Below are 27,764 nucleotides of genomic sequence, written 5' to 3'. Positions count from 1 at the left end.
GCACGTTCCACTGTTGCTAACAGTAAGGTCCGTGAGAAATCGTAAAGTTGCGCGAAAGTATTAAATAGTAGAACTATTATATTTATATTCGTAAAGCTTTGCGAGGCACGTTCCACTGTTGCTAACAGTAAGGTCCGTGAGAAATCGTAAGGTTGCGCGAAAGTATTAGATAGTAGAACTATCATATGTACCTATAGACCTATATGCCTGAGAGGCGAGAACTTGTACAGCTTTACGAGGTGCGACCTGCAAGGTTCGCGAGGATTCGTATATGTTGTGTGCAAGTCTTGTACAGCTTTACGAGGTGCGACCTGCAAGGTTCGCGAGGATTCGTATATGTTGTGTGCAAGTCTTGTACAGCTTTACGAGGTGCGACCTGCAAGGTTCGCGAGGATTCGTATATGTTGTGTGCAAGTCTTGTACAGCTTTACGAGGTGCGACCTGCAAGGTTCGCGAGGATTCGTATATGTTGTGTGCAAGTCTTGTACAGCTTTACGAGGTGTGAACAGCAAGGTTCGCGAGGATTCGTATATGTTGTGTGCAAGTATAAAATGGCAGGGCCTGGCATGGACTTGAAAGTCACGTTCCACTGTCGTGGAGTCCTTGAGTAACACTCAAAGGTTTGCTTTAAACGGCGCGGCGGTAACTTGTTGGTAAGGTTATTGAAAGTGGTAATGGTAAGGTAATGTGTGAGTAAAAGGTAAAGGTAATAATTTCCATAAATCGTCAGTGTAAAACGATTCGACTGTAGTGACATTTCAAAGTTGTCCGGTTGTTTATAAAACACTAGCAAACGCTACGCTAGTAAAATGCACGTAAAAGTCATTACGGGGCTTTAATCGCAAGTACGAAGCGTCAGGAAAAACTTCATTTCATCATTATTGTTTCAACTCTGAAGCTAGAAATAAAATTCTTACATTGGGACAATGCATTCTGAAACTGTTTTTCAAGTAAGTGAAGTAAAATTATTCAGTCAAAGCCCGACAAGGACAAAGGCAATACTTGGTCATTTGAAGGAAAAGGGAAAGGAGTAGGTAGCTAGAGTAAAATGTGAGGAAACCACTGGGAGTATGAAGATTTATTATATTCCATTAATAGGCAGGTACAGTTTGGTTTTATCTATTTTTATATTCATTTTGATTTTGCCGCTAGTGGATCTCAAGTGTTCGTAATTGTTTCGAGCATGAGATACCTACCTGAATATGTCATTGCCTAGATATATAAGTAGATGATTTCGATAATAAACTGTTTGAATCGGACCAAGCAAGATGAGTGCTCGTTGGCTGAACGTGCAGCAATATTTGAGACTGTTTGATTCCACATGGACTAACAGGCGGGATATCGGTGTCCATCGACTGATCACCAGACTGGTTATTGATGTCGGCAAAGTGACGGAGTTTAATTTGCTTTTACTAAACAAAGGAAGGGATGTAGTGTACTGTATTATCACCGATATCTGTCGTCTCGTTGTCGCATAGACGCGGAGAGTGCACACTATACTCTATGGCCAGTTGGCGGGAAACCGGGAGAGTGTGTGGCACGGGAGTAAGACGTTATGTGGGCAAGCGAGCCGATATCCTAATTATCGGATGGTAATTACAGAGACACGGGTAGGGCGAACACTACAATTATATTTGCATGCTGCAAAATGTTCAAGGTTTTCTATTTAGAATAGGCATTGGTTACAATTAGTGTCAATTTTGTTATGACAATGAATGGTTGATTTGACATGTCACTTTGATTAATGTAGCTAAAAGCTGTAATTGTGAACGTACCTTGGCTTTCTTGCGGTAGGCCTGTTTGTAGAAGTCTGAGAATAGGTAGTAGAAGAGTACGGCGTGCATGCCGATCCACCAGACGAACGCTCGCGGGTAGTCGCAGTCGATGAACAGCAGTTGGAAGGCGTGAAGGAACACCAGCACAAACTGGACCTGTGGCAATATCACGTCATATTTACAACTAGGTACACTAACTCGAATAATCTGAACATCTATCTTCATTTTGACACCAGTCTCCTAATAAGTAATGACTACACCAGCCTTCAAATTAAATATCACATGATTTAGCCAATTTCCGTCCATCAAAATACTGATGTAGGTTATTAATGAACTAATGAGCTGGGTCTTGAGAAAATAATTCGGCTCAAAAACCACAATTACCGCAGGATATGTTGCAAGGCGTGTTATAACAAAATCCGCTATTCAGAAGCTACGTCAGCAGCAGGAAGAGAAGGGTGACGTTTATAATGAGCTATTGAATAGACCTGCATGGCATGTGACGTCACGATACATGCCATGTGTATGTCGGCGACGTTCAAGGGTACACACTCGCTCGACTTCAACTGATTGCAAAACATTGACATTGGACAGAACGTAAAACCATACCTGGGGCTATTCGACCATCACCGACTTATCAAAATCGTATACTAAATCATAGTTTGTTCAGTATTATCTAATTTATGTAAGGCGGTTATAATTATAATGTCAAGGAGAGTCTGTCTCTTGCTTCATTTACCATTTACATTTCGAATTGAGATAGGCACCTTTTACAAATGCCAACGAAATTATAAACAAAGGTAAAGTGATATATTCATTTCTTGGTCTGATTCTGAATTGTATTCTATATTTTTTTTAATTTACAATGACGTGAGACTAATATGGCCAAAGACAAATCCACAGGAGATCATCTTTCTTTTGTTAATTAAATCAAGGATTCCATTTTAGAAAACTCACCATCTGTAGTGCTGTGAGGTATTTCTTCCACCAGAGGTACTTCTGGACCTTAGGACCGAGGGCAGCCAGCAGGTAATACGAGTACATCACAATGTGTACAAATGTGTTCAACATTCCGAAGAAAGTGGAGTGACCACCTGTAACAAAATAATCACAAAGAGTTATTTAAAGAAGTAAGAAAGGAGAGGAGGAATCACCTAAGTAAGTATGATGGATCAATGCTTCGTACCAAATAGTAGGTGCTGCTTAGGCTTTACCTAGCAAAAAGTTTGTCAACCCTAGTGGAAATAAAATATAGATGCAAATGCTCATGACCGAAATTAGTAGGTTTCATCAAACATCTGCCCACCTCCGTTAGCTGACGATGTTTTTTATTTGACAAGCATTTATCGAGCCGAACTTAAAATTAATAATACTAGACCTAACCTAATAACCTAGCATTCTAAATAACTGTTAAAAGTATTAGTAAATACCATAGATATATTAGTTTAAAGACAAATACTGACCGGTTCGTAGCGGTATAACGACTCCGAATGTTTGTTAAAACGGTGACTTAGACTAATTTCCTAATACTTCGCATACGGCCATACGTGAAATATTTTTAGTGTAGGTAATTCTAGAATAATCCTTGTTACGGATTCAGACTAACAAACAATCCTTGTCCGTGTTGAGCACGTACATACACATGTCACTTTAATACTGGTCAAATATTATTGTTATGGACGCGATTTCTCGTAGACATCTCCGTTCTAGAAGTTTGGTTTTAATTTATACGGAATTGTAGACTCAAGAGGAAAAAACTACGTGATTACAAGAGTGTATCTTTACCAGTTGCGTCAGTCACGGTCTTACTGCAAACAAATTAAATACAATTTTCTATTTAATGTGCAAACTCTACTGAACAATTTATGAAGTACGTTCTAAAATTGTAAACAAACAGTATGCGACTACAGTGTATAGATTATGTCATTCTTTGTTTATTATATATTTGCAGTTCATTAAGAGCTTATTATGTACAGAACTTTTCATTGTAATTAGCGGGAATATGTTAAGTAACGAGCTCAAGTTTCAACGAGGATACAATAAATTATGAACCGTTGCATAATCGTGCAGGAATTTGTAAACAAAACCAGGGAGTCATTTTTCCTTAAAGAAATCAGTGATATCTAATTCTTGTGGTACAAATCAGTCGTTGTTATCACGTATTGTGCTTCCGTTCTCCGTTATGTTGAGTATAAATTAAGCAAATAATGCAGGGAATTTTATGGCATTTCGTGACACGAACCAAATTTTTGAGGAAGCTTTTTGAGGAAATCAAATTCTTTCGGTGGAAAACCCAAAATGCGAAAGTGCGAACACCAAAATTTAAGTTGCAACTCACGATTTTGCTTCTTTTTCTAACAAAATGAGCCAATGATACAATAGGAGGTTGTAGAAAATTTACATATCTCGGTAATTTCCCACATTAGACTTGTCTGATAAAAACTCCCAGTAAAGTACTTGTGTTTATAGTTTTTTTTCCCAGCGCATGCGGATTATGTGAACATTTGTAACAAATAACCGACTATTACTGATGCAAAAAATTAATCATGACTTGTACGGATCTATGTAGTCATTACTAACAGCCGTATCGGTATTCCCAACAATTTTCTTTTGCAAACTTTGTAATTAAAACACCGCTGTTTTTCTTGCAATCGGTTTGATTGAGATGAATCTGATAAAGAATTAGTTATCCTTTTATGAAGCAAAAAAGGACGTAAAATCTATCGTTTTAAAGCGCTACGAAACTTTTTTTGTTAAAGGCGATTAACCGTAAATATTTTAATAAAAAACTACGCATTTACTTATATTTTAAGGCTAGAAAGAATCTCAAACTGCAGATTAGTGACACGTAGTAAAATATTTACGCACATTTCATCAATATTCAAATTAAAAATAAATATGTAGTCAATCACCTTGGCATTTTTATAACTGTTACATTCTCACATTTTCAAAATTGGAATGTACAAATTCTGAATTAATAATAACGTCGTGAATATTGTCGGTCTTTTTAAATATCTAAATAAAAAAAGTATACAGTTGAAAATTCTGTTTGAAAACAAAAGGAATTGATTTGACTGTTACTGGCAGTATAATTCAAATAGGTGAGAACATTCGACAGTTTCGTGGACTCTGAATACTGATTCAGTTAAATCAAACAGAACTTTGGAATCACACAGATTGTTGATTGAGCAAACATCGAATATTAGGTAAATAGTGTTGTACTGACCTGGAGTGAACTTGACTCCAAACCACACGGACATGGGCATGATCCCGTGGTGAATGACGTGGAGCTTCGACACGTGGTCAAACTTCTTGCGCATCACGAAGAAGATCTGGAAAAAGTATCGATATTATTGACCAAATATTACGCACATCACTAAACGTCAAACATCGCTTAGGTGAGAGATGAGGAAACTCATTGAATAGGTACTCGATCGATTGAATTGAATTGAAAATGGTTTCTATTAATTTAGTATTATCGACTTCTAATCTTTGCAATGCGAAACGTTGTGCTTAGTTACTTAGCAGTTGAGACCGATTTACTTTTTGAAATCCTGATATATGATAATATCCTACTTAACATATTTGACATATGATACAAATATTGATAATCATATCAATTTATGAGACAGTTCAATCAATCGAAATAGCGTTTAGTGCTATTAACAAGATTTGCTTGCAACTACAAAGATAAGCACGATCTAAGCATGAAATCGATTTAAGATATTTACCTATTTGTTTGAATAAACCTACTTCACAGGTGTTCAAATTCACTAAGGCAGCTAATTTATTATACCTACATGACTAATCATCAGTAATAGAAACGATGACTAAACTATTAAACAACCATTATTTCTTTCATAAAAAAGGTTTTATGCGATTGAATGATGATCATCGTATCCAAAATTTTTGAATTTGAAATTGAATAAAGTTTTGTCACAAAGGAATGTATAAAATTAATTAAAAGAAGTTCACAAGCTAAATGGCCAGTTCTTCGTGAGATATGGCAGTCGTTTGTGTCTCACGTTGAATAAAATGTGGATTGCCTATTCGAAACCACTTTTATCACCCATTTTGAAACTTGATTGTATAGACGAGGAACAGGATCGCCTAGATCCGGTTTGAGCTATTCTTTATTATCTACCGCTAATGATAAATTCCTTGGAAACCGGAAAAATGAAATCACAAAACTGATTTTCTAAAGACTCATCTGTTTGAGCATCTCTCTGAGCTTTATATGATTACATTGATCGACTAACAAAGTAGATAATTGATAAACAAATATTCAGTTAGTCTGTGAACATGTTCTTATATTTATTGATAGCAAACTTTTGAAGTCAAGGTCCAATTAACGTACGACGCGAATTAACCACGACGAATCGAGAAACATCCCATCAAATAAATACATACATACACATATATACATACATATAGCACGCTAAATTTAGCACGTATTGTAAGTAAACAAGTTAATCTAATATTGGAGCGTATTATTATGTATGTACCTATGCGTATTTTAACTAATAAACCAGTCTGTACCAGTTTCGGAAATAAACACACCCGATTGTCAGGGTACGGCCTTGAACTTAGTCCATTATATTATTATCTTTTTCAGGAAGATATTATGCTGAATGATATAAGAAAATTTTCCATTTTTTTTTAAGCGTCATGGTTTGAATTTCCAGTTTCTTCTTGGGGTGTCGACTGTCGATGGCAAACGACTAAATATAAGACCGATAGACCGATAGAAGAATATTCAGAGATTTGTTTATAAGGAAGTGTTTCACGAACCTCCGTAAACATATTCATACATGTGTCTATCACAAGATTCGTTTGATTAGTCAAATACAACAAAACGGTCGGCTAATGGACAGTGGACAAATGGTAGCCAGGAAAACCATGCCTATAACAGCGAGGCTGCCCATTATTAAGAAACGAAACTAGATTTTCAAGGGTTCAAGTTGACGAAGGCTGTTATTACACTTAAGGCTTCGCGCATAGTGCCCCTGACTTTATAGCACTTTATTTTGCAATCATAACAAGTTTTAAGCACCATTTTGCTGCAAAACAATTGTTTTATGTGGCGAAAACGTGGTTTTTGTTCGTTGTCAAATGTTTTATGCGACTTTTACGGCATCAAAAATTTTATAAATTACTTAGGTGCATTTTTGGACATGGTCATTTATTAATCACTTCTTCACTAAATGAATTTGCATATACAAGGTTCGCTGTCTTTTTATTAGTAACAAAAACTTGAAACAAGAGCCACAATAAACATGCCTTTATTTGACAAAATAATTTGCCTTTTATTCTATTTGAATCTCAAACTTAACAATTACGTAAACGTTACAAGCATATTAACAGATTTATGGGCTTGTTAACTTTTGAACTTCGCAGTAGGTATAATAAACTTAGTTTTAAAATGCCTTTTTATTAGCATATTAAAATAGACACCTTCATCCAAAAGAGTAATAGGATTTTCCTTAATCGACTATGTATTATATAATAGTTCCGTGGGCCTCATAAAAAACTTTCCGGTTTACAAGTTCAAGTTCTCAATACGTTTTATTTATGTTTTTTATCGATTTAAGCTTATGGATTGATGATTTTTTGTAATTAACAATATGTACAAAAACTTACCGTATCGAAGAACTCTGTGAACTTCGAGAAATAGTACCACCAGCAGCCATGGACTGTCTATAAAAGAAAGAAATGTTTTTAGAACGATGAAAAATCACAATTTCATAGTTTATAAGACGACATATCCTTATAAGGAAATTATGCTTGCGACTAAGCTGCTACTATGGGTTCCTGTTTACTTCATACACAGTGAATTGTACAATTTATCAGATATTTAATGAGAAACATAGGTATGCAGGCTGTTGACGCACTCGACATAACATACTTAACACAAAAGAATACCAATCAATTAGATATGTGGTAGGTAAATTAATACGACATACGTAACATTTTATTGCCAATCGTTTAGTACAATGCATTTGTTTCCGACTAGGAATGTGTTATTTTCAACTTGCACTGCATACGAATACAAATATTTAACATATATATTTTGCCCAATTAAACACTAATAAAACTACAAAAAATATGCAATGATATGCAATATGCATCTCGCAAGCTCTCATTATATATTTTTAAAATATAAGACTACAAACACAAATTGCTGGTGCAATCAGTAGGGTAATTACACACAAATGCGAATGAACTTGAAGGCAAACAACCTCGGCTCACCTAACACATGCGCCTATGTACAACCCGCCTTAATTGATGCTAGCACGGAGCACCGTCAACAAAACAATATATACTTCATTACAGTGTAATATACATCGCTACACAAACCAAGTACGGTAGTAATTGAAACTACCTGCATAGCTATTTCTCTTGTCAGCTGTACTTGCACAAGACAGAGCACTTACGAGATGTCATTATCGAGTTCATTATTGCAAATGAGTTGCAAGAAAAATATTCCGCACCTAATACTTAATGGTAAGGTACGGCTCCTGAACTACACTCGACAAAGTACGACTAATGTAATCACATGACTATTCAAATCGACTGATTAGAACAAAGGATTAATGATTCATACTATGCAATGTCAATTTAAATTGCTTATGTATAAATAATCACCATAAATTGCTATTAAATTTTCACAGCCTTAATGGTAGGTAGTTTTAACTTTGTAAAGGCTGGTTAGGATGCAACTAAAATGCCATTAGCCTCAGGTATGCGAATCTAATAATAAATATTTGATATCATAAATGTAAAGATGCATGGTCTTTATGTTGATCAATGTGATATCTGAAAAGGTTCGAAATCAATCTTAAGTCTTCCCGCCTCGAATTGCAGATAACCTAAGGTGTGTACGACAGGTGTCTATTAAAAAGTGCTTAGTGTACAGTCCAGTTGGAGATGCACTGCCCATGAGCGTAAACAGGTTTAGGAAAGTGACGAGCGAAGGTTCTCTTACCCGCATCGCGTCAGGAGACCTCGAGTAGTCGACAGGCTGACACCGAAAACTGTACGTCGTGAACCAACCGCTCTTCAAACTCTATAAAATAAAACTCCAGTGAATAATCGCACACACAAATAAAGTTTGTATAATCAAATTATCTGTTGAACATTTACCTCATAAAACAGCCAAATACTAAAAAGGACTTGGAACAAGTTGTAGAATATTAATACTTTTTTCAACTCGAAGGGTTTTCTATTTTCCATCAACTTCGGCCCCAACACCTGACAGAAAAAAAAAACATGAGATGCAATAAAACAATATGTCAAAACAAGTGATTGTCCGGCCCATACAAATGCCATGTTCTTTAATTGAACTATAATTTGTTACGCAACGAGTACTAATAACGGTGGCAATTTCCAGTGGAAAACATTCCTAATGATGTTTAATTTGTTTGACGTTATATCAATTGCTAATCGATTCTTGTGACGTATCGATCATTATGCTGACATAATACAGATGTACGGAAACAGGTAAATACTTACTTTAACTGTGAATACGTATGTGAGACATATCGCGAGCGTGGGGAAGGGTGACGACATCAGAAGCCAGCCTTTCACCCTCTGATCACTTTTGTTGTCCATCAAGTCATGGTAGCCCTCGACAAGCCTACTCAGCGCCTCCATTTTCACTGCAACAATCACAACATAATGACAAAACGTTCAAGTGCACTAATTAAACACGAACACTTTTTATATTTGTTTGGATTACGTTAATGTTAAGGTGCGAGCACACGGTATTGCGATTGCAGAATGAGCGGTTTTTGGTACAATAGTAACTTTAGCCGCTTACTGTCGAGCGTCAAGTTTGCCGAATGTCAGGGTGGACCGGGTGCCGAGCCGATTCGCCAATCGTCTCAGCTACGCATGTTGGGCCCAAATTAATATTAAATATCAAATTAGCTGAGAGTGAATAAGTAATAGCGATACAATTATCTCAAATGTTAAACAATTTATTAACTGAAACCAACCCTTGGTTAAACATAGTTAATCACGGGTTATTATGCAAACGCTACTTAGATACAACTTATCATCAACCAATTTAGATATGAGATGTTCTATGGGAAATATTGGCGATGGTTAAGTTAGTGGGCGTTTTTCGGTTTAACCTTCTTTATTAGGCATTATTAATGACCTGGCCATATTTTAAATTATGCCGAAGTATCATCCGGGTTCGTTGATTATTAAGAGTCATGCTGCACGACATTTTTCTATAACCATTAAGAAAATCCTACGATTTATATGCAAATCTTTTTTTTCTAGGCAAACTACCAATACACAGCCGACTATTCTTTATAATATCAGCATCCTTCAAAACAGAGAAAAGTTGTCAAACTATTTGTTGTGAAATTATGTGGCATTTTATTTACTTAATTAAGCTGATACCTGTGCTATGTGCACCACTTACGCGCATACTTGACAAGGTCGCAGATTAAATTAATAACAACATTTGGAACGAAAGAAGAATTGCTCAAAGTAGGCTTTGCAGTGTTTTAATGGAACTGATTTAAGGCCGAATCTAATTGGAAGTTATTTCTAAAACAGTGAAATGTCGTAAGTGAATCTAACCGCAAACAGAAATAGGCATTATACTCACTACACAAATTACTACGAAGAGAATATATTAAGTAATTAATTAAGAACATAAATCTGCTAACGAGCCAAGGCTAACCATTTATAATTTCATAAAATATGAAAATTCTGCGTCTATTGATTGTTTTACACATTGTTGTAGTAATAAACTCTATTGATATTATAATATTCGGCGGCCTTTTCGAAAACTTGTGAATTATGATGGTGTATTATAAATTCTAAAAATGTGACGTTCAAGGTAATCTTGCTATTGTCATTTCCCAATCTTAGCTACGATCCGCGCAGACATACGAATTGATTATATTATTTAAAGGTGAAATTAAATTAAAAGTGCTCACCGCACATGAATATCAAATTCTATTAGTTTATAGTTTCATCATGTTTTATTTATATGACATTTAATAAATTATTCAAAATAAACACGAATTCATTGTTCGACAGCTAAGAGATATTTTTATTTAGCGACTACTCAGATGCATCCGTAATATGACAATTATAAAGTACTCTGTGAAGTTTATTTTACTCAAGTTCATTACCGGGTAAGTATATGGATTCGATCATAGTTGGAAATTAAAATAAACACATTTAGGTATGGGTAAATATTATTAATCACATTATAGGTATCTGTGACAAGGTGTCCCAATATTTAATACGAACTACAAATAAATCTAACGTGTATTGAAAGAAGTTATGTTTGCTTTATGCACAAAATATTGCTCGTCCTACATTTGTGACGGTCATCTCAACACCTAGGCTGCGCGTGGCGGAGCAAAGTAACGATCCGAATAGAGTGCAGAAATGACGCACATGCCAAATGTTTTCCGTATTGAAATATTTATCGAACAATGAATCGACATCTCATCTCGATTGTTTATCGATTCACCAACATCTGAAAACCATTCACACAGCCAATCCAAGGCTAATTGCTTATACGTGGATTCACTTATAAAAAACCGTATTTATGCGAACCTCGTCGCCTTGATAACGATATGTGACATTTTTTAGGGCATAAATAAATAAATATCACCTTAACCATTGGACTATGACCCACTTACTGAACCTGTTATTAAATCAGTGTAGACAAAGTATCGGAACGAAATTTTCAAGGTGCACAATTTCACTGAGCCTTGTAAATGAATGCTAAGGAGAGTCACAATAATTAAGTTGCGGTAATTCCGAGTGAAACTGACGTCAGACAATGTCGACACAGATAAAAGGATGGCCGCAGGTGGAAACGGACGTTGTGATTGTTTTATTTCTCGGAAGATGCACAACATTCAGGTTAGTAGTCGCAGTAGATTACAGTCGAAGGTACGTTCTGTTCTGGGAATGCATGAGACAAAAGCTTACAAATGTCATCAAGTGTCACAAAAAGTACGCCATCTGCAGCGAACTTTTATCTCGATTATTAACCGGAAATATCGGATGCTGCTCAACCTTTGACGAAAAGAAAAGGTAGATACATACATATATCGAATAAATGAAATACATAATGTCAAGTATACATAAATGTCCGGCATTTTCGAAATATTTGCTATTAATGTAACTTGTCACAGTCGCAAAGCTTTGAAAGCTTGAGCATAGCTACTCAGGTTCCGCGATTCTTATCAAATTCTGACAGCAGGCGAGGTTGATGACTCAAGCAGATAAGTAAATTAATTAAATTACCAACACAGCAAACACAGGTAGGAAATTATCATCTTGTAAATGAAAATAATGAATGTTTTTTGCGGATTTTCCGTTCCTATAAATTCATACTACGAATCAAATAATTATATGCATGAGTAGATTCAGATGAGTAATTATATGCATATCTAGAATTAGATAATTATATTCTCGATACTATTATTTACTCGTATCATTATTTCATCTAGGAAGACACGTGTAAATATGACGCGTGTATCATTAATCATAAGACAATTCTGTATTGGTACCGTATTAAACACCGAATAAAATAGACCTTGATAGAATGATCATAGATAAAAAAGGTTTAAAGAAATAACCTGTGATCTTATAAGATCAATCTTCAGCTATTATTTTATAAGATCAATGAACTGTTGGCACAAATTATAATAAAATAAAAGAAGTTATAAAAGTATCAGAATTTATTTTTAATTTCGGTTCAGAATGCCTTATAATTTCCTCGAACGAATTTTTTATATTTTGTTTCGTAGAATTTAAACTGTGGCTCATCTGCATAGACTACAACGAAAAATAATGAATGCGTCCTATTTAATAGCCAGATCGCGTAAGTTCGGACTCTAATATGTACATTACTATATAAATTAAGTGTAGCCTTGTATTGGTGGAAAATTACACAAACCGGAAAGCAAGACTAATCGTACAAATAAAATAATAAAAACAAAACAAGTTGGAATTTATCTTATTAACAAATAAAATTCAATTTTATGATATCATTGCACTTTAGGTTCTATGAATAGGTTATAATTAATACTATTTTATTTAAAATAAAACTTTCCTGAACTGTAAATTACTGTGTTTATTAAAGGAAAACTATTTTATTAAAAAACAAAGGGCTAATATTTCAACATCCTGCAATACATGCAATTTATAAAGTCCAACAGAAGAAACTTTAAATTAATTAAAAACACAAAATTAACTTATAGGTACCTACAACTCCCAATAAAGAGTTATTATTATTTCAGCAAAGACACGAGTATAAATCATGATTTGAATAATACTATCCGTTATATTTTCGCATAAGGTCCAAGTGAACTTTGAACTTACCGGGTCAATAACAGTAGATAGGTAGGTAGGTAGGTAGGTTCTAACAAACTATGGCTACGCTGTGACATTTCAAGTAGTAAAATATTGGACCATACTTATTCAGCTATATTTATCATAAGTCTTCCGTAAACAAAACGACTTAAAACAATAATAAATTTTCCATTAAGTTTTTGAAACTTCTGGAACAAAAACAGAGGTACGCCTAAAACGTGATGAAGTATGATTGAAAAATGTATTCCCATCTGCCTGTCAGATATTAATAAGTCGTTGTTGGATTTAAAAAACTGCAAAGCCATTACAATCACATTCATATTAAATTTCAGTTAATACATTTGTGGATCATAAAAAGGAGGAATTACAGAGCCAATACATACAGACAGAAAATTGAAATAACGGGTCGTTAAAATTTCTTTTTCATTGAAGAGAAACATTACAAATGTATGATTGTTTAATAAATATGAAATTATCTCTTTTTACAAGGAATACAATCGATTAACCTTAAACGATAATCTCTTTCTCAAATTTAATTTGGATGGAATTACGAGTATGTAAGTGATTGTATAGCAAGTGGGTACTTAAATTTGACCCTTCACTTTCCAATTATTTGTATAAAATATTACAGCTTCAGGAAATACTCGTACATTTGCTTATTGTTTTTTTTTTAATTAAATTACACTTTCCCTACAAATTTTGACCAAACTATAACTTAAAAAACCTACCCTAAACACCGAATGCCTTCGGCACCGATCCGAATGTTTTCGGCTTTTACAAAATTTAATACAGTATACCTACCGTTCAATGTAGACAGATCGTCCAAGAGATGTTATTACTCAGATAGTGCTCATAGTAGTATAGCTCATAGTGCTTATAATAGCAACAATAACTCTGATGGATCACAGACCTGCGATTTTTTCAGTCACATATATCAAGGAAACTTATCCAAATTATTTTCACTTTTTTATAAATATTATTTAGTTTAAACATATGTAACGCTACGCGTAAGTTTGAAGTGTATATGAGGTGCTAGGAGCATGCCACGGTCAGTGCGCACCTATTTTATTACGCATTGACAAAAGCGTAGTCGGCGCGGGCGCAGCATACACACGACGTCGTTGACGCGCCACCAACAAGCCGCCTAGGGCTGATAGCTTTATTTACAAACCTTGACGTGATGGTATTTCCAATGTATCAGACGTTTACTGTTATATAAAAATAAACCGCATTTTACGGGTCATAAATTATGCTAATTAAACGCAATTGATTTTACTTTGAGCAGCTCGAATAAATTGCATATTTTGGCAGCCCTGTTGTCTACGCTATACTGACTCCGACCAAGCTCTAATTATTGTTTTGACCGTGACTTTAACCATTCCAATCCCATCAACGCAATATTTGCGCAATTTCTACGCGACCAACAAAGACTACGGTCACGGTTACCCATCTTATTTCCATCGAAGATGAATAACATCATTGAAGCTACGTTAATTGCATAAATGGCAAAACAAAAGACTGCAAAACAATACTGGTGATTCGGAATTTACAATTGCTGTAAAACAATCACTACAATGGAAGTACCTTCTTAGGCATTTATTGTATCTAGCCAGTTTGAATCTGGTTCAGTTTATAAATAACTAATACTTTACTAATAGCAGATATCTATTCATTCAATAGTTTGTAATTAAATAGAATTGTCGAGTAGGAATAAACTTACGTCAGTACATGTGAATGGGCGTGGGTAATATGTCGTTCAAAACATTGTAAACATAAAACTACTATGTCGATATTACGTATATTGTCATTACGAGTGCATTATAATATCGTGATTGTAAAACATAACTTATATTTTCTTAATACATTCAATATTATACACATTTATTATGACCAGATTCAATAAGCATGTAACATTAGCGCCGTGGGTAATATAATTTTAATGTACAAAGTGCACGTCTGTGAGATAAACCTCATCTTGTTCTTTTTAACCAAAGAGGTTTCGTGAGACATAAACCGTCTTACCACAAAAACTTTTTAACGTCAGTTTAAGACTTGTCTAAAAAAATGTCAAATTATGACGTTGACATATGGTTCATTTTGGAGCCACATTTTTTTTAGACAAGTGTAAAACAGTGGTTAAAGTTTTTGTAGTAAGGCCAAAAGAATTTATAGCTGGCGAGTTCAAAAACCAGATCACAGAAAAAGAAAAATAAATCCTATATGAGAAGCAGTCGTAGCCACTTCGAAGCGGTTTTTAACTATGAAAGGAGCACTGACAAGTTATATTCCACTTATTGCAGAGGTTCCCAAGGTCCTGCTACATATCGAGATCACCAAAAACAATAAAAACCTCGAACTGGTATTTCTATTTTTCAAAAAAGTCCCGCCGTAAAAATGTGGTCCAACATATTTTGAAAAATAAAATTGTTTTAACATGAGTCTTGTTTACTTCCTCAATTTATTTTAAGATGTCAGTTTTGATAGGTACTGTAATCATTGATTTATTTGGTGCACATCAATAATTATTAATTTGGACCGATCTTAAAGTTATTTTGAATGAAGATGTTCTAAAACATATTGTCCTACGACTGAAAACTAGGTAGCTGCAAAAGTGAATTTATTTATAAGCATAATCAGTTTTTTAACGCCCGACGCAAAAACGACGGGGTGTTATAAGTTTGACGTGTCTGTGTGTGTGTGTGTGTGTGTGTATGTGGCACCGTAGCTCCCAAACGGATGATCCGATTGTAATGCGGTTTTTTTTTGTTTGTAATTTATTTAATCCATTGCTCACTGTTCAAGAATGTATTTTATAATGAACTTATTCAATTATTGTATTCTTTGTTACTGTAGAGAATAATTGATTTATATGTTCATCATGTAATTAAAATTAATGATATCAATTAATATTGTATCCACGTACACTTGGTATGCATGAGTATAACTCTATTAATGATCTATTGTGCATCTGGACTTTTAGGTTATGTATCCGTAGTCGGCAAAAACCGAGTCAAGGAAAATAATTATAATATGAAATGAAATAATATCACGAAACATAAGAAATATACGGTAAGAAAATTGTTTAATCTATGAGACATGAAATCACTACGAAAAACACGCATGTTTTCAAATAAGATCCGGGATTATGACGTCAAACATAATATTCATAAGGACTTATTATTAAAAATGAAATAAGTCCATATTATATTTAATTACAAACGATAATGTTAATTTTGCATAAACTCTTGGGTATATGTAAGTACATACTACATTATGCTTAGGTTATTAACCTCGGTCACCACCAGACAAATCGCCTTGTATAATTACGGAAAACCATTCAACGAGCGCCTAGAGTCACTTTTTGAAATATTTTAGAATGGAACAAGGATAACCTTCAAAATATACAGAAATAACAAAACATGTTTTGTTACGAATCCGGACCTGTCCTGAAAACTGGTGCATAAAATTGTTCAGGTACTATTTTCCCTAGCGAAGTTAAATTTTAATTAAAAAAAAAATTAAAATTACACCTGCACGATATTTTGCGAAATGATATCGTAAACAGAATCGTTAGGGTTGCGAAACTTTTTATGGAAACTTATATCAATGCCACGATGCTAAATAAATTCATAAACAGATAATAATTTTCGCAAAATTATTCCTTTGGTGGTACAATTCTGTACTTATTATTATATTGTTTTAAATATTTGAGCCGCTTAGTTGACAGGGCAGAAGACACCGACCTTTACACGTTATACATATTTTTTACACGTTTGCATAAAATAAGGACGGACAATAATCATAGCGTAATGTCTTTGAGTCATTGTCCCTATATTTTTAGAAGCATAGACACGCGGAATATAAAGCACGCTTAATGCGACGCCCGCTCTTTGTTGTTTACTCTGAATATATTAACTCTATGGTTGGTTACACTTCACATAAGTTACATCATTACAATTTTTATTATATTTCTCTGAAAAACCAGGCTCATAAAACTTTAGATAAATAGATACGTATCAAAATATCTAATGATCCAAAAAATCTAGCTTTACGAGTATAATTTAGACAAGTTTATAATTTTGTTACATATTTTAACAATTTAATAATGTCATATTAAAATACTGCAACGATTATTTGACATCAATTGAGCATTAATTTCGTTTCTAAAATCTAGATAAATAAAATAATAACACTATTAATCTCAAATCTGAACATCGAATTCATTTTCAAAAGACCATACTATATGCCCAGCTAAGCGATACCTTACGATAGACATAAAAACGAACTTAAGAAAAATGTGCCTCCGGAACAGAGTAGAGGAGCGAGAGGTGCGGGCGGCTTCCAGTTGCAACACCGTAATAACTGAGCGGTTGCGAGACGCGAGCACTTGCATCGCTTGCGACACGGCAACGGCACTTGACACAGACAAGCAAGCATTCAGCCTAACTCTCAGCGCTACAAGTTCAATATCATTCGTCATTATTCCTTTATTGCTGCCAGCCTCCTTGAAAGCCAATAGGACTGGCTGGTGCTAATGTAAAGCTGTATTCTGTTTTCAAAATTATTTGAAATTCGAACATTTATGAAGTTTGAAATTGATATCATTCGTAAATCAAAAAATCAAAGCCATTATAATATAGTGATTTTACAACCTCCTTCCAAGTCCTTCAACTAATAACAAAGATACCCAAATAACTGTAAAATTCACATTTCAGAAGCAACAAAAGGTAAACAGGCATAAAATATTACAACCACATACTCAGCTATGTGTAAATCAGGAGATACGAGCAGATGGCTGGCGTTCTAAACCTTCACATGTTATCTATCAATCAGATTCGGTGAAGCAACTGAGCCCAATACACCACGGATTAGTATCTCGTATCATGATGGGTATATTACGGGATATTTAGAGCACATCGTATTATCTTTCATGCTAGGAGAAGGCCCCGTTTACAATGTAACGAAGAAAATTCCTTTAAAATAAAAGTCACAGTTTTGAAAATGGAAAAATGGTCTGTACAACCATGGATGGAAATGATACTTTTGCGTGATTTTTTATGTCTTTTCTGACGTTTAATCTCATAGATTTTTTAACAGTTCTAAAACCATCCTCGAAGAGAATAGCAAACACTTACGGTGTTCGTATAATAGTTCAGTCAACACAAGCTAAGTTCAATGTTATCACAATGTATGTGTCATGTCAATATAACCTTCGGACTTGGAAAAACATTTTCCTCAAGTTTCCGTCCGTCATAAAACGCCATTATAATTTCCATCGGCAATTATACGTTGTAGTGACTAATGAAACCATTAAAATCAGCAAGGTCTAGATTATTCACTTAAACTCGTTAAGTAAGATAAGTTCTCACTATAATACGGTCAGAATAAACAGTTTACACGACAGCATAAACAGTTTTCATAAATATAAAATAATAATAAACAGTTTTTTATCTGTCTGTTTAAAATGCTTTTTTAATTTTATTTTAATAAAATGCAACTTTTTTGCAGTTTCACTCAGACCCTGAAGAAACTATACTATGTATACCAACTATATATTTTGTGTAACCAGCTAAATAAATCAAAAAGAAAACAGACGTCAATATGTAAGTTAAACATTTGCTTTGGACCAGAACCCTGATGTTAGAATCTCCGAGCACAGATAAAATAATATATAAGCTCCGAGCACAGATAAGTAAGGAAAGAGAATCCAATGTTTTTCCTGACTGTACCTATTAAGCACGATCATAATCAAATATATTAACGTTCATATTCCGTATCATTACTCTGATCTACATCTTATGAAACAATGTTGTGGATTTTACTGCGATTAATATTTCGAAATGAAATTATCAGTTCTGATGCCGAGAATTCATTTGATATTTGATCACTTAAATCTTGTGGTAATTAAATGATATTAAAAGAGTACCTATTAAAGAAAAGAATACACTAATGTCATATGATAACGTGGACAGATTAAGAAGAAATAATTAAGATCAGATTCGATCTTGAAAATAAATACAGACTTCATATAAGATTTTTATTTAGAACAAAGTTTTTTTAAAACAAATAAATACAACTGCTAACCACTGTAATACTTTTATCTGAACAAAACTAATTTATATTTAGGCAGAATAAACACTTCATCTGATTTTATCACTCGAAACTTAAAACATTCCGTGGGAATTGATCAATGAGCTGCGTATTTTTATGATGAGCATAACTTGCTGCATTCTTTGATGACGCTCTTAATGGCACATAGTAGTTGAAAATTATCGATGCTATTGTAAATATTTAATAGTCTGGGTTTTAATGACGAATTTTTACTCTTCTCTTAATTCCTGTCTGCGGAATTATCATATCTAGTATTTATTCAACGATAACTAATTAAAATGTGTATCAATGGGTACTAAATATTCATGGAATTATTGTTATATTTTATTGTATAGAATTATTGTTATATTTTATTGTACTTTGTTTTGTAATTTTTGTTTAAATTTATATAATATAGGCAACTGAGAACCAAGTTTGTAAGATTAAAATCCGAAAATGGGACCCGTAAACCATTAATTAATTTACCAACTGGTAATTACAGGATACGAATTTGCTCTTAATAATTAGCATATTTTCATGCCCAAAATTACAGTCACAGTAATTAAACAATAAAGGGTTACTAATGTTCTGTTTCGCATTAAAAGGACTAAAGTATATTTATCGTAACCACTCAACAAGACATTCAACGATATGGAAAGTATTCAAATGAAATGTATGTATAACGAAATCAGAAGCCTTGACCATTATAAATAATAACGCATTATTAGTATATGATAACATCTTTTTGGTTTAATATATGGAATTATTTAAAGAAATATTATAAGTACATTCCTACATACTTTGATTTTGTATCAATCAATGTCATACTTAATGCAAACCTCGCACATTAGTTATTATTTTCAGATTAGTAAAATATTCAGGACACAAGTGAGTCCGAGGGAATTACCAAGTTTCACATAAAATACATTAAAGTTAATTCTTGCATATTTTCTGCAATCGCGAAAACAATATAATATTTTAACTCAAACAGCTGGATTTGACTATATAGAAACCAAAGACTAACTTATTAGTATCTAAATGTGTAAAATCGCTGCAATTTTCAGTCAGTAAATGTACCTATTTTCGAAATAACATTGTGCTTCACCTGTAACATTAAGTGTCTTGCGTATTAAATGGAAACAATTTAAGACAGAGAAATAATTTAATTATGTATACCTAAGTGAAAATCTATTTTTAATCACATCAGTCAAAAGGAAAATTATTGTCATCCGAAGCAATTAATGATACAGGAAATAAATGTATTGCTGTTCATAACCTGTCATAGCATAAAAATGCTGAAATTCCACATTCAAGGGATTACTGAAAGTAATTGTACAGACGTAAATATAGACAGAGCCTAGATATAATAAAGACGAGAAAAAACCTCGAACATTATGTCTAAATCCATATATTATGTACTAGCTTTTGCCCGCGGCTTCGCTCCCGTCAACTAACTTCTCTACTTTACCCTATTTTTTTTTCATAAGAACCTTCTCCTGACAATAACAAACACAACAAAAAAAGAATTAACCAAATTGGTCCAGGCGTTGTTGAGTTATGCGCTTACCAACACATTTTGCGATTCATTTTTATATTATAGATTATAAGATAATATATGCATGTATAAAATGATTATCATACACCATCAATATACCGCATGACATTAGACAGACCCGAGATGAAGGTCAGGAACAAAAGGTGAAGATCGCCATCACCTTTGAGAAATTTTGTAATCTCGCACGGATCGATAAAAATAATACGTTGTTAAAAGATTTTATGTCAATATTGATTTGCATGGCTGAAGTTTTTGCTCAACTTATTATTCAATGCTGTCTTCTTAACACTTAACTCCTTTGCACTTGATAAATGCGCAGTCATGGGTAAATAAATCTCTGATCGAAAGGTGTATCGCGTCAAAGCGTAGGGCTGAGATGAAGAGCCGTGACTGATGATAATGTTCCCAGTACTAAGAAAACTACACACGAAACTTTCACATAGAAAACCTAGGATTCGATACGGTTTTGACCCAGATTGGTTTTACTATCTTTGAAAATCCCACGATAAAGCAAAAATAGAAACGGACAGTCGCCGTTTCAGACAGTTGAAAAATAATAATTTATTCAACAGTTGTAAGAAAATGAGGACATAAACATAAAAAAATAATTTCAGTGCTATTTAGAAAATAATAACACTTTTTTTTATAATGGTCGTTGAGCATTTTTTTGCAAACGGTTGAATTTCGGCATTTTAATATAACGAATTTATACAGATTTGAATCTTATTTTACAAAAAAAATAATGTTTCATAAAATGACCAACGATTTTTATAACTATTATAACAAGGTTTTAAAGGTTTAAATATGTTATTTCACGGGAGACTGACGATGAGTGTCTTTATTAAATTATTGAAAGGTTTCAGTTGATAACTCTGTAAATACCGGCAAAATTCTTTCTAGTATTATCAATGGGAAAGTAACATCATCTGTCTATCCATGCCATACTGACAAACTAAAACCCTCTGAACCAATTTATATGAAAGGTACACAGATGGTGTAGAGCTCAAGGGAGTACTTTTTATCCGGGTGAGTAAACGAATGAGGTCAAAAAAAAGTCAAAAAAAAAAGTCGTGGTGGCCTAGTGGGTAAAGGACCAACCTCTCAAGTATGAGGACGCGGGTTCGATCCCAGGTCAGGCAAAGTACCAATGCAACTTTTCTAAGTTTGTATGTACTTTCTAAGTATATCTTAGACACTTTTCATTGGCTGTGTTTCGGATGGCACGTAAACTGAAGGTCCCGGCTGTCATTGAACATCCCTGGCAGTCGTTACGGGTAGTCAGAAGCCAGTAAGTCTGACACCAGTCCAACCAAAGGGTATCGGGTTGCCCGGGTAACTGGGTTGAGGGGGTCAGATAGGCAGTCGCTTCTTGTAAAGCACTGGTACTCAGCTGAATCCGGTTAGACTGGAGCCCCAACATGATTGGGAATAAGGCTCGGAGGATGATGAGTAAATGAATGAGGTTTTATTGCAGGGAACAGAGATTTATCTCAGAACTTATAAGGAAACAACAAAGCTACTACACATCCGTTGTCCACAATCACGTAAAGAATTCGGACTAAACAAGTCAACATCAGTCGTCGAGAGACGCAAATAGGAATCTTTGTTCCATCGCTTCCTACACTTATAAGTAGATAGTTGTTTGTCGCAAACAAAGCCAGTTAGTAAACACGTCGTCCTGTAATGCAGATACTTTGAAACAATAAGATCTCGTTTACCTTTAGAAATTTTCCTTATTATAACGGAAAAAATGTTTTCGTGATTTTTTTTTGTTGGATGGTGGAACTGGCTTCTAGAATAGCTTTGAACTAACGATTCCTTATGGTTTTATTTTAATATATCTACCGTTGAAATCAGTCATTTAAAGCTGAATAATCATGTATTTTGGGGCAATAAGAACTAATTTACATGTTCTACGAGTTTTCAAGACAACGTAAGCATACAACATTATCATAAAGAACTTTTGATTTAATAATAAAAGCCTCCGCAACTATGAAAAATATGCGCAGCTTCTATACAAATCAAGTTTTCGTAGCAATACCATTCAAAGAATAAATATATTCCGCAACGTAAATGTAACGACCGCACATACCTACCTACATATTCTCATTTTAAGGTAATCTTGTTTTTTTTTTTTTTTTAAGCTTACTTATATTTAAATCAAGTTACTACTTTTTAACCAGATCGTTATTTTTGTACTTTTAATTGATCTTGACTTGTTTTTACCAAAATTAAAACAAAAAGTTTTTTTTTTTAACTCGACCGCACCTACCAATTTTTCACAGACGAAGCTGACGCATAGACGAAGTAACATTTCTTCATCATTTTCTGTGACCAGGTCTTTTATTAGCGTTCAAAGCGACAAAGGATGGGTGCTAGAGATGGCACTGAACTTGATAATGCTATAAGTCAAGAGACATGACGCTTCGGAAACTACTAAACGATTTTCTTATTGACTTTTCTAGTTCACACATATATTATCCAGTGATAATTGAACGATAGATAAAAATACTCAAGAAAACTTCTTGGTCCTTGTAACTGCAACATAGGAATTACGTATCTTCGTGCACACAATAATAAACGCTGTTTTTCTTCCGTCATTACTATTGCGTTCTTATATCTTTTGTTTGTTTTTTTTTTTAATTGTATTGAATCTATCTGTAATCGTTATATATTCTATATTATGCTATTATATAAAGTCTCTATCCTGCTTGTAGATTTGCATAACGTATGTAAAAATAGTTATTTAAAAAGGCTTTAAGTAAGTATATATATGGTCAAGAAATTGAAATTACTTATTAGTTTTGTGCAAACATTGATTTTACTAGCAACTAGCAGTTTTTACATTTTCACGCCGCATGCAACCGCAAAAGGTGTAGACATTTTCAATGGTCGTTGTTATTATTAGTTAAAATATTTTATGACCGGGAAAATTCTCACAACCTATTACCGGTCTTTCATAATTTTAGGATCGGTAAAAAACTGCAATTTTCTCTGTCCCATAGTTTATTTGCTGAGAGAAATACGAATTTAAGTTTATAGTTGCTTGTATTAGTTATACTAATCACAACTTACCGGCTATCTATCGCTCCAGCACAAGTATTCACTAAAGACACTGGTGTTATTCAATGCAGTATATCTATAGCAAAGCAACGTGCGCAAGAGTACGGCGCGAACTGCGAGCGCGTGGCCAGTGGGCATCCACGGAGCACTTTTACACTAGTAATGTTCGCGCGCGCTCATTCCGCCCGTATATATCACAGAACTACTTGACGTCACAGACTTCAAGATAAGGGCTTCGCACCATCAATGTCCGCCGTGCTTTATCTGTGAACATCAATCAACTAAGGTATCGATAACAATAACAGAGCCTCTTCGGTGCAGTCGGCTGTAGCATTTACGTTTGAATTATTTCATAACATTCGCGTTTATTTATTTAGTAAATAGTTTGATGCAACTGTCATCGCATACGTCCTTGGTTTGACAGCAGTTTTTTTTTATTAGTGCAGAGACAAAGTGTGGGTGTCTTGAATGAAGTTTCTTTGTTTGACAACCTGAAAAGTTCAACATGAAAATATTGCAGAATTTCCGTATCGGTGCACATTAAGTATATCTTAAACGATCTCTATTTAAAAACCTGTATGAGCTTGATACAAAAAAGTAAACAGTGATTTGTTCTTTGTGTTCAATTGATGGATACTGAGCCAGTTTCTTCAGATAATTAAAATACAATTACTAAAAGTACACCATCCATTCTCCGCCTCTTTAATAGTTATTCGCGCGACATAATAGTTATACCTTGGGTATGCTAACCAGTCAATGACTTCGAAGCAACCCTGTTCTGGTTTATCAAGTTTTGCTGACAACTAGAGTTCTGTTACTCTTAACTAAGGTTTTGTATTGTTAGGCAAGACTTTGCAAAACTGTAAATACTAATCTTGGAAAGACAATTTAGATTTAAAATTTTAATTTGATGTCCTTTGCAAAAATATAAATAGCTTTTTAGGACATCTACATTGTTAATAAGTTCTGAAGTTATTACGGCTATATGGGCCTCTTGAGCCTCGCAGAAGCAATTGTCTCAAAATCATTAACCTAATTGATATCATAAGACGATGTTCTTTAATTTATTTCAATTATCTAGTTCGATAGTTATTTATGTGTTTACTCGAGATCATACTATTCATTACTAACTTCGTGGGAATAAGCTTTTGAATATTTTTATACTCTTGAAAAATCTCTGAAACGACAAACTATATGTTGGAAGCGCCAATAAGTTGTAAACAACTTGGGCTTTTTTGCGATAAAAATAAATGCTAAAGACATCGCCTGCCTAGTCTAGTAAAATTCCACAGTGGGTGCATTTTTTAATACTTACTGACTCGACCACATACGTTCAACAATACCTACACATAAGATTGGAATAATAATAATGGAACAGAAATATGTTCGTAAAGTTTCGATAACTCATAATTCTACGGATAAACATGAATATGTTAACAAAGGTTGTGTGGATGAATCGAGAAGATCCCAAAATAACCGCCAAATAAACAGTAAGCTTGTTTGTTATCATTTTTTAAAGTAAAGCAAAAGGTTAAAAGTAATAGCTCCGGTTTAGCCGTTTTGCCGTGCAAACTTAATAAACAAAAACATTGCGCATTATAACGTAAAGTTAGAATTTAAATAGCGAAATACTTCGAGAAACGAGATACGCGTCTAAGTAGAGAGATGAGCTACTTTTTTTACAAACTACTGTAAGGTATAAATAATTATCTACCTATTGGTATTCAGCTAAGAATCTAAAAAGAGAAACATTAATGAATAAGTATTTACTTACGCGAAATCAGCTTTTACAACATTCAAAACAAAAGATTTTTATATAGTTAACTTATTACTTATACAAATAAAATTAATAAATATTATGACATGAGGATTTTGTCGTTTATATTTGAGTAGGTAAATGAGTTTTTTGTATCTACCTCTGGTTCTAAAGTTTAATGACGTATAGCTTTTAAAAACACAAGAAAATAATGATTTCTGGATCAATACTAGAAAAAAAAATGATATTTAGCAGCGGCACCTATATATACGTCGATGAAACCACAAAGACAATGTCAGTCATTAGTGGGTATTAGTACACTCTGAAGGCATAGGCCGTAGAATTAACTCGTTGTGAACGAACTTGGCCTAATTTCACCTAATTTATTCCGTCATATCAGTCAGCTGTAGAAATTAAAATATGCTTTATCAAATAGTTTTATATGAGACCTCTGCTTATGCTTACCATGCTAAGCTGTTGATAGTTAATTTATACGGAATGTTTAATGAACCAGCTGCTCTCACGCCTAGCCTTTATAAAAAAAAATATTTCTTAATATTTCTCAAATTTTAAACGTCACAGTTTCATCTTGGACAGCTACCACAGTGAGGAAGGTTACCTTCGCACTTTCAATTTTATTTCCACTGACGTGAATGTTGGTTCCTTTTTCTTTTGATACAAATTGCTGACATTTTCTCGATCTGCTTCAAACAAGGACAATACTCTTAAATCTTCTGGACAACGTAAAATAATAATTCATTCACAGTTAAGTGTGTGACTCAAAGTGACTCGATCGTCCTCCTTTCAGATTGATGATTACGTTTAAAATAATTATTGCTGTATTTAAATTGAACCGTTTAATAGCCAAAGTAATTAATTTTAATATTCGTTATTTGAAAACCGGGTCTATTTTGTGGTTTTTATTTCACAAACTGCAATATCAAATCTGACATTTCTAATACAAAATTATCGCAATTGGTTCAGTTTATGTGAATTTGTCGTAAATGTCAACAATTGTATGCAGTACCTGTGGGCTCTAACAATCCGTGAATGTAAAGCCTTTGTAGCCATTTCTTTATTATTTACCAACAACCACATATTAGTTGGCCAGAAAAATAGATAATATATAAGTGCAATAAAATGATAATCAGATTATTACTTATTTTGTAATGTTTCTTAACAGGAAGCGCTTCTCAGTTGGATCAAAAGCTGGTAGAATAGGCCTCATAAAACAAGTACAATATAATTCTTTTGAAAAAATCCTATAAACAGATGGACTCTGGTACCTTCGCAATAAACTTCTATACGCTATAATAATTACAAAGGCTTTCACAACAATTAGAAGTTTTGTAATGCTGCAAGGTTGCATTTTATTTTATAACTTTTTTATAGTTTACTTATACATATTGACATTATAAAAATGAAAAAGGAATAGTAATCAGTTACAGCTGTGGCGCAAAAATTTTGAAAGGCCAGCCATTGGTCTTTCGAATGCAGTTTGCACATGATTATAATATTTATTTTGAAAAATGCATACAGAACAGATCAAAAAACTAATTTCTAGGACCTCTAATTAATCATATTTTTTTTTCTTACATTTTATAATATTAATCAACCAAAACAAACAATTTCTTCACTAACATACCGTTACCCAAAAACCATGAACTTCGATAACCTTAGAAACCATGCATGATATAAAAAATAGCTAGGTGTCGACCTCGAACTAAATTTAATTCAAAGACAATGTTTGCCAACTTTTACGCTAACGTTTTACTACTCTTTAATTCTGTTCTATCCATTTGTACGAATGTATTTAAATATTTATATTCAGAAGCATAATTTTATTTAATTATTATCTATATAGGACGATATTTAGATTAATTTTGATTTTTTAATTAAGTTATAAAAAATGCTGTGATCAGTAGATATAACGTAAAATAGCTGTTGAACTCAACGCTACTACATTACTTTTATTTAATGTTTTTCTCATCTTTGAGTGAGGAAACAATAGTTATTTGTTATACAAGAGTGCAAAGTTGCTTTTTAACCGCGGGCTCAATTTTGATGACCGAGCAAGCGAAGGATTCTAAAATTGAAACACGAGCGTAGCGAGTGTTTCAATAATTAGAATCCTGAGCGATAGCGAGGGAATCAAAAGAGCACAAGG

The 27,764-nt window shown here is 33.7% G+C and overlaps 1 protein-coding gene across 1 annotated transcript in view; it reads right to left on the bottom strand.

The window, feature by feature from the left end:
* Positions 1-24,012, bottom strand: part of LOC124630334 (elongation of very long chain fatty acids protein) — a 30,023-nt gene extending 6,011 nt beyond the window's left edge. The window contains exons 1-8 of the mRNA XM_047164196.1: positions 23,854-24,012; positions 9,288-9,433; positions 8,919-9,026; positions 8,761-8,841; positions 7,416-7,472; positions 5,002-5,107; positions 2,733-2,869; positions 1,776-1,931 (exon numbers count right to left, since the gene is read on the bottom strand). Of these exons, the coding sequence (XP_047020152.1) occupies positions 1,776-1,931; positions 2,733-2,869; positions 5,002-5,107; positions 7,416-7,472; positions 8,761-8,841; positions 8,919-9,026; positions 9,288-9,428 (786 nt within the window). The 5' untranslated portion in view covers positions 9,429-9,433; positions 23,854-24,012. The remainder of the gene's footprint in view (positions 1-1,775; positions 1,932-2,732; positions 2,870-5,001; positions 5,108-7,415; positions 7,473-8,760; positions 8,842-8,918; positions 9,027-9,287; positions 9,434-23,853) is intronic.
* Between the last annotated feature and the right edge of the window lie 3,752 nt (positions 24,013-27,764).

The sequence above is a fragment of the Helicoverpa zea genome, chromosome 5 (assembly GCF_022581195.2).
Source record: "Helicoverpa zea isolate HzStark_Cry1AcR chromosome 5, ilHelZeax1.1, whole genome shotgun sequence".
Taxonomy (NCBI): Eukaryota; Metazoa; Arthropoda; class Insecta; order Lepidoptera; family Noctuidae; genus Helicoverpa; species Helicoverpa zea.
The sequence above is the reverse complement of the archived record's forward strand: the minus strand, read 5'-3'. Positions and strand labels throughout refer to the sequence as shown.